Source organism: Lactuca saligna, chromosome 7, assembly GCF_052625555.1.
Source record: "Lactuca saligna cultivar CGN05327 chromosome 7, ASM5262555v1, whole genome shotgun sequence".
Lineage (NCBI taxonomy): Eukaryota > Viridiplantae > Streptophyta > Magnoliopsida > Asterales > Asteraceae > Lactuca > Lactuca saligna.
The window spans coordinates 151020426-151027742 of NC_136423.1; the positions used below are offsets into that span (position 1 = coordinate 151020426).

Here is a 7317-nt window from a genome sequence, read left to right on the forward strand (position 1 = left end):
ACACCCCTCATTACTTTTTCGAACCTTCTTACAATAATTTTATTTTACCACTTCCTTACTCAAACACTGCCATTATTTGTGTTCATTGGCCTTCCCTATCGTCAACCCCATAGTATCATTAGAAACCCCTCTTATATGCAAGCTACACTATTACATAATTGCTCTTCATTCCTTGTATGGTCATCACCAAGTTCCAAAACAATCCAATACTTAAAAATTTCTACCACCATACAATTATGTTTTCCAGAGAATCATTAGCAAACTTGGGGTGTGTTTGAGATTTCATTTGAAACTCCGTATTGACTTTTTGCCTAAAAAGTCATCTTTACAAAACACTTATTTTTAATCTGACTTTTTGAAAAACCAATAAGTTAATAAGTAATTATAAAAAACATACTCAAACACCCCCTTGTTCACCGTGTGCTTTACTTCGCCCATGACCAACACTCTATGTTGTGATGTGCAAACCTCACTTAACAACTAGCAAATTTTACATGAATTAGGGACACTTTTTTTTGCATCCCTCCTTAAAAGGTAATCAAATACACATATCCTTCTTTCTTAAAAAAAAAAAAGTTTGAAACCACCAACTTGTATATAGTTTTGAACTCTAATAGCATACAATCCTCAAACAATCCTCTTCGTATCTAGTACTTAAATCCAAACCCCCATGCACTCTATGTTACACCTTAACATATCTTCCTACATCACCTTGAAATATCCCCCTAACACCATGTTGCGAAAGGTATGGTGGATAAATATGTAGGTTTAGAAGTAAGATTAGTATGTGTATATATGTGTTTGTTCTTCTATTAAAATATTAACTAACAAGTTCTTTTCATCGTGTATCAACCAAACAAACACATGCATTGACCACTTCTCATTTCTCATTTCATTCCAATTATTCCCATAAAAAACAAAATTCTTCCAACCATTTCATTCTTTACCCAAAAAAAACCTAGTTAAAACCAAATATCACCCTACCTGACACATATCTTTTTAAAAACTTGAAACTTAAATATATTCTTTGTAATTTAACAATTTAAAGATACAAATCAAACAAATCACAATTCATGGCAACAACTTTACTTTCTCTAGATTTTCCAAAATTAAATACAACGTCATTCATTCTAATCTAAACAAAAGTCCCGTTTTCTAGTAAATAAAAAAACAAAAATACAGAACGAAAAAACCACCACCTTAACCTTCAACAACAGCAGCATAAGAAGAAGCAGAAGAAGAAGAAGCCTTGTTTGCAGGATTATACACGCTGTAGTCCCCAAACTCTCTTCTACCACTGCCAAATGCCAAAAAACCATCCACTCATCATCATATCCTTTTTCCATAAAACAAAAGTCAACCATAGTCAAAGACATGTTAGCAGAGACTCATGTAAGGTTAATATAATATGTTTTACCTATGTGTGACATCCCATCCACCAGGTAAAAAACGTGGATGAATAGCTTCAACAAACACTTGTCTCCATCTTTGACAAAACTCACGCACCCCATCTTCTCCATGTTCCTTCAACAAAAAGTCAACCACTTGTTTCCCATGTGGTCCATGACCTAACAATGACAGCTTTGAGCTACACGTAGCAAACACTGAACCATTTGGATTTGGGTCAACATCTTCTAAATCATTTTTCCCTTCATCTTTTTTAAAAGATAATGAATTCCTATTGAGAGACAATCCTTTCTTTTTATGTAATCGTCTTTTTTCATGAGGACTCATTCCAACAAGTAAAGCATTTTCCAAATCTTCCTCACTTATCTCTCTTCCTCCATAATACTTCTTCACAACCTCTTTCAGTTCCTCACATCGCTGAGCTGGCATCCTCGGTCCATGTCTCAAAAGAGCCATGGCTGCAGTTCTCAACTCCAAAGGAGACACACCTCCATCTGCAAGTTTCATAAAAGATGTTCCGGATTCATCGTGTGACTCCTCATTGGAATCAACGACTTTTTGTACGAACAACGGAATCGCGAATTCCGAAGCGACTTTCTTCTTGTACTTTTCGGCGGCGGAATGTGCTTTCTCATGACAATCGACGCAAACCAAAACAATGTCGTGGGAGCGGTGGCTTTTAAGGTGTTCGGGAAAGTGGATTCGGTAGCATGAGGGAATGATGCGGTATCGTAAATAGTGATTCCCTTCTCCACATCCTACGCATATGTTTTTTTTACTTTGGATGTAGAAGTCGTTTCCTTCGTCTTCTGGGCGACCTTTGGGTTCAAAAAGTAGCATTATGGCGGGTGGTTCTTCGTCAACGAGTTTTGCTAGATCGCGTTGTAGATACCTGAAAGATTTTGGTGGTTATGTTTTGTTGGAGTATAATGTGGTGTTTGATTGTTTGGTTTGTGGAATGTTTTTGGAAGGAATGGAATCTGGTAAAGGGATTGGAATCGGAGGGGGGTTTTGGTTGGCGTGGAAAGGTATGGAATTTAGAAACAAAATTGTTTTTGTTTTTCTAACAAATGGTTTTAGAAAATTGAGTTGAGTTTTCAATAAAAGTTTTGGAAAATACGTTTGGTTGAAATTGATGGGAGTTTTTCATTTTCCATTTTAGAAATTTAGAGAAGTTACACTTTTCTAATTTACATACAATTTGTAAATTTTGCTTTGAAATTTTTGAAAACCGTTTTCAAAATTTATTTTCATAAAAAACTTGAAATTTTTTCCACAACACTAATAATTTTTGGGAAAACGTTTGATCTTTTAGTAATAAAAGATGAAGGGAATCTGTCAAAGGAATTGGACATGAAATAGATTTTTTTTTCTAGATTTTGACTTATAATTAAAAAATATAATTTTAGTTATTCCAATATGCCCATAATGAGGGTATTTTGGTCTCTTAATTAAAAATAGGAAGAACGGAATTGAGTTCAATGATAATTTTATCTTTTACTTGTATACATATAATGAGGGTATTTTGGTCTCGTAATGAAAGAAAAATGGAAATATATTTTTTTCCATAAACTTGGCTTTACCAAAAACACCATGAAATAGAATTTTGACATGTAATTTTGGTTTTTTTTTATAAAAAGGAAGAATGGAATCCAATTCCTTCCACCAACACCTAGGAAAGGTGAAAAGCATCAAACATGAAATGGAATCTTGAGTTCCATACATGTGCCAACCATGAAATGGAATCTTGATATACAACAAGGGTATTGATTGATCTTTTGAAAAAAAAAATGGAATTGAGAATTGAATTGAATTCCTTCCTCCCACTCCTAGGAATGGAATCTTTAATTCCAATTCCATCGGAATCCACAAACCAAACACACCCTTACATTCACATTCAATCAGAAGAGCAATTTACTACTAACCATTCAAGCTTCCTTCTATCACAATAACACAACAATCGCCCATCATTAGCATATATCCTGCAGTTATGATAAACAGGAGATTTGCACGAAAACTTCTGAACAAAAAGCTCTCGAGAAGCCTTCCTTGCAACTTGTTTTGAAAACTTATACCCATTTTTAGAAACCAATCTTTTCGATACTTTCATACTACTTTTAGACAACAACCCATAGTTATAAAGAGAAAGAGGACAAGAACCATGTGGGCCAATGTGCTTTTTAAGAAACAGCTGAAAAACATCATCAGGATTGTTTAACTTTAATCCATCTTGAAGAAGGTAAGTGAAGTCATCAAGATGGCTCAAGACAACAGAGGAAGGAAAGCGAGGGGTAGAATTGGAATTTAGAGATTCGGTTTCGATATCACCTTGTGATATTGTAGTGCAGATATCTGTTGTGGTTAAAGGAACTTTTTCAGCAAGGGCAACTATGGCATTATCAGATAATACGTATTTAAGGCTCTCATCATGCATACGAGCCTGAAAACATGTGTACAAATTACACAATGGCATAAAAGGTAAATAAGTTGAACTCAAAGGTGTTTAGTTTACCATTAAATCCCGCCAACAGCATAGACATCTAACAACATCCTGAAACTGCATTCAGCATAACATCAAGAACCAAAGGTAACAATCATGATTGAATTGATAATGGAGTGTAATGTGATTCCAAACAAACCCTAATGAAGGAAAAAAAAAAAAGGGTACCTGAGAATTGATATTAGAAGCTCCATGATCATTTAAATGGCGGGAAATAATTGAAGATGCAGCATATTGTCCAGGGGAAGCTTCTAGTTCTTTAGTGAAAAGTTGAAGACTCAAAGCATTTGAACGCCGATTGGCCTCGAAAACAAAATAGAATTTGTCATCGAGATTGGCTGAATTTTCTGATGCACTATTATCTTTAGAACTACAGTAGAAGAAACATTGTAAAATACAAGATTCGTTTTTTTTTGAAAGTAGTTATTAGGTGTGATGATTCTTATCATTACACACTGGTTTTTGTATGAAAGAAGATCATGACATACCGTTTTTCTGGAGTTTGAGTTCAGAAACAAGGCATTCTGCAATGTAAAGCAAATAGTGTGCATCCATTCGAGCATATTCAATCATATCTATTGGTAGTGGACGTTGTCTCCAATCTTCACGCTATATATATATGTGCAAATTATTCATAAAAAAACTTAATATTAGTATATTATTGAGTATTTATATTATTGTACCTGGTAGAGCTTGTTAGTGGTGACACCACAGTATGTTTCAAGTAAGTATGCCAATGATCTTTGTGGTTTTGATAACACATCACAAGCCTGAAAATTATCCAATCAATTGTCATCTTCAAAAGTTGCAAAAAGTAAATTCAATGCTGAATTAACATGGAAGCTTATACTAAATGTCTTTCATGTGGTGTCCTTTTGGAAAAAAAGATGGAATAAAGAAATGCTAAACCTTACCTTTGCAGTGTCAAATAAGTTTACTACATAGATATGGAAATCCCTTTGTAGCCATATAACATCATTATCAGCACCATGGAATACCTAGAGGAGCAAAACACAAGGCATTATAAGATGAAGAGAGATGACATCAGATAAGAAATGAAGCATATGCCAAAGAAGTACCTTGCATATATTGGGATTGGAAAATACAGGGCAAAGAATTCCCATAGAATCATGAACAGCAATGGTGTCCACTAAATAATCTTCCTCTCTTGTAGAAATCTATAATTGAGAACAGAAACACAAAGCATTAGATCATGAATGTTGATTGTTGAATAGTATTACTTCTTGAAGAAGAATTATATGTCGTACCTGAATAAGGGCTGTAAACCCTAAGAACGACCTTAAGCTATGCTGTTCAGTATCCACAGCAAACACTCTTTCTTTACTCAAAACCTGTGCAAGCTCTTTCAACTTTGATTCGTCATCGATCCAAACATATGTATCACTCATGTCCATATCCATAGTTCCATTACAAAATTCAAATTCTAGCTCAGGTTTCTCCAACAGAGCCTTGATCTCTGACTCATACGGATGCAAATCCGAAGAGCTGTCATCTGTTAATCAAAAGTCGACATTCAACAGACACATCATCAATACATTGCCATAACAAATTACGCATGCCAAAACGAGTAACCATTAAAACCCGTCGTTACAAATAACGAACTGAGGTAGATCGTTGCAACACTTACAATAGGAAAATCTCAATGTATCAAGAGATACAATCAAAATTAGATTTTTATAAAACACCCAGAAACTCCAGCTAGGGTTTATAGCTTATATCAATACTCCAATTCCAAAAACAAAATTAATTTAACAATACATTACCGTCGAGCTTGAGGTGCTTGAAAGGAGAGTACGAATTATTGGCCAAAACACGCTTAAAATTGTGTTGCGGTTTTGCTTCTGATTTCAAGTAACAAGAGCCTATGTTCTGATTTCGTTTTCGCTGTTTCCGAAATTTGTTCGCCAGTAAGATTGAAACCACTGCAAGACATGAGATTGTAACTGCAATTTTGATCTTATCCTTGTTCTCCATTTTTAATCCCTGCTAGTTACGACGAGCTTCAAAGGTTGACGATAATGGCGGCCTGGTGGTAAGAAAAAATGGAAGAACATTCAAAGGTTTAACGGTGGTTCAATACTTCAATATCGGCTCCACCGAACCGGTTAATGGGCTAACATTTTGGACCTATTAAAATATTTCTGACCCGGTTGAAAACCGGTCCGGCCCACATAAAATCATTGGGCTACAATCATGGCCCATATCAACCTAAAATCCGGGCTATACGAGCATAATAATGAAGTTAAGGTTTTCCATATGTTGATGATTTGGATGGATAGATTTCCATTTTTTTTTTAATTGAAGTTTGATGCAAGAGGTAAAAAAAGGTTTTACTCCACTACAAAAATACAAACGCAATTCATCAATTAGCATATCACACCACTTCTAATTCATGGGATGAGTATCAGAATATTTTTGCAATAATCACACATGAAAGTGTTATAAGTTTTGTAAAGATGTCATTAAGCTTTACGATACATAATATTTGTGTAAGCCTACGTTCAATGACATTCGACAACTGTATGTGTCATATGAATACATAGATGGTTTTCATGGAATGTTATGACACATTCCTTGTCTCCATTGGCCATGGGTAAATTTCCTTGATGCATGGTGCATCAATACACACAAGGTGGTTGTGGATACAAACTATAATTCTAGAAGTAGTGGCTTCACATATCAAAGGATTTAACATGCATATTTTTGGTGTTGCTGCAACAATAGTTTGTTTTATGTCTGTGAATATAGTCCAACATCAGTGCATCAAACATATATAGATATACATTCATGTTGTTTAGGATCAAGTTACCACTGACTAGTTTTAGTTCTTCATTCCGCCATTAGCTCAATATGCATACATCTTCACGAAGGTTCTTCCATACACCTTGTTTCATGACTTTAGAACCAAATTAAACGTTCATAATTTCCCTCACGATAAAAATGTTGGAAGGGGGTGTTAATATGTATGTACATTAGCTCAGTCCATCTCGACTCAACGCCTTGTTGTATGTATATGTATATTTCTTGTGTATGTATTAAGTTTTAAAGGGGAATGGATACACCTTTCAACAAATAAGAAGGATATCACTTATCTATATATTTATCGCATTTTGGATGGAAATTATAAAGATTTTTTTTTTGGATAGAAGTCCGGTCTCAAGTTTCTTGGATTACATGCAAACCATACAAATCAAAATAAAAAAACTTGAACCGATGTCAAACATGTGCCGAAACCAATCATACTCAATAGCATTGTTAACCAATCCTAGACTAATGTGGCTCAATTTGGTCATAATACTCCATAGACCCATCCAAAATGTTCACTCAAATTTAGGCATCATTTATGTCAACCACTTTGATTCTCTTTTACAATGTTACCCTTTCTAGTT

General features: G+C 34.7%; 1 protein-coding gene across 3 annotated transcripts; it reads right to left on the reverse strand.

Moving 5' to 3' along the window:
- Nucleotides 1–1070: 1070 nt before the first annotated feature.
- On the reverse strand, nucleotides 1071–5987 carry LOC145004750 (Polynucleotidyl transferase, ribonuclease H fold protein with HRDC domain-containing protein). Of its 3 annotated transcripts, none has more exons than XM_078963737.1 (11): nucleotides 5692–5987; nucleotides 5176–5420; nucleotides 4987–5085; nucleotides 4822–4905; nucleotides 4591–4677; nucleotides 4396–4516; nucleotides 4076–4269; nucleotides 3920–3964; nucleotides 3333–3847; nucleotides 1418–2299; nucleotides 1071–1336 (listed from the first exon to the last, which is right to left on the reverse strand). In XM_078963737.1, exons 1-11 carry the CDS (start codon nucleotides 5900–5902, stop codon nucleotides 1330–1332), a joined length of 2490 nt encoding a protein of 829 aa, XP_078819863.1. In that variant the 5' UTR covers nucleotides 5903–5987; the 3' UTR covers nucleotides 1071–1329. The 3 variants fall into 3 exon arrangements, with proteins under 3 accessions (XP_078819863.1, XP_078819862.1, XP_078819861.1); XM_078963736.1 differs by having other exon boundaries at nucleotides 1071–1297; nucleotides 4076–4254; nucleotides 5692–5986; XM_078963735.1 differs by having other exon boundaries at nucleotides 1071–1297; nucleotides 5692–5986.
- Nucleotides 5988–7317: the final 1330 nt, after the last annotated feature.

Bases quoted from the DNA above. Each gene is read 5' to 3' on its own strand.
- LOC145004750 (XM_078963735.1), bottom strand. From the start codon at position 5,902: ATGGAGAACAAGGATAAGATCAAAATTGCAGTTACAATCTCATGTCTT. The intron at 5,086-5,175 runs GTACGACATATA...TCTCAATTATAG, and splicing joins GGTTTACAGCCCTTATTCAG to ATTTCTACAAGAGAGGAAGA. The intron at 3,965-4,075 runs GTACCCTTTTTT...TGCTGAATGCAG, and splicing joins CTTCTAATATCAATTCTCAG to TTTCAGGATGTTGTTAGATG.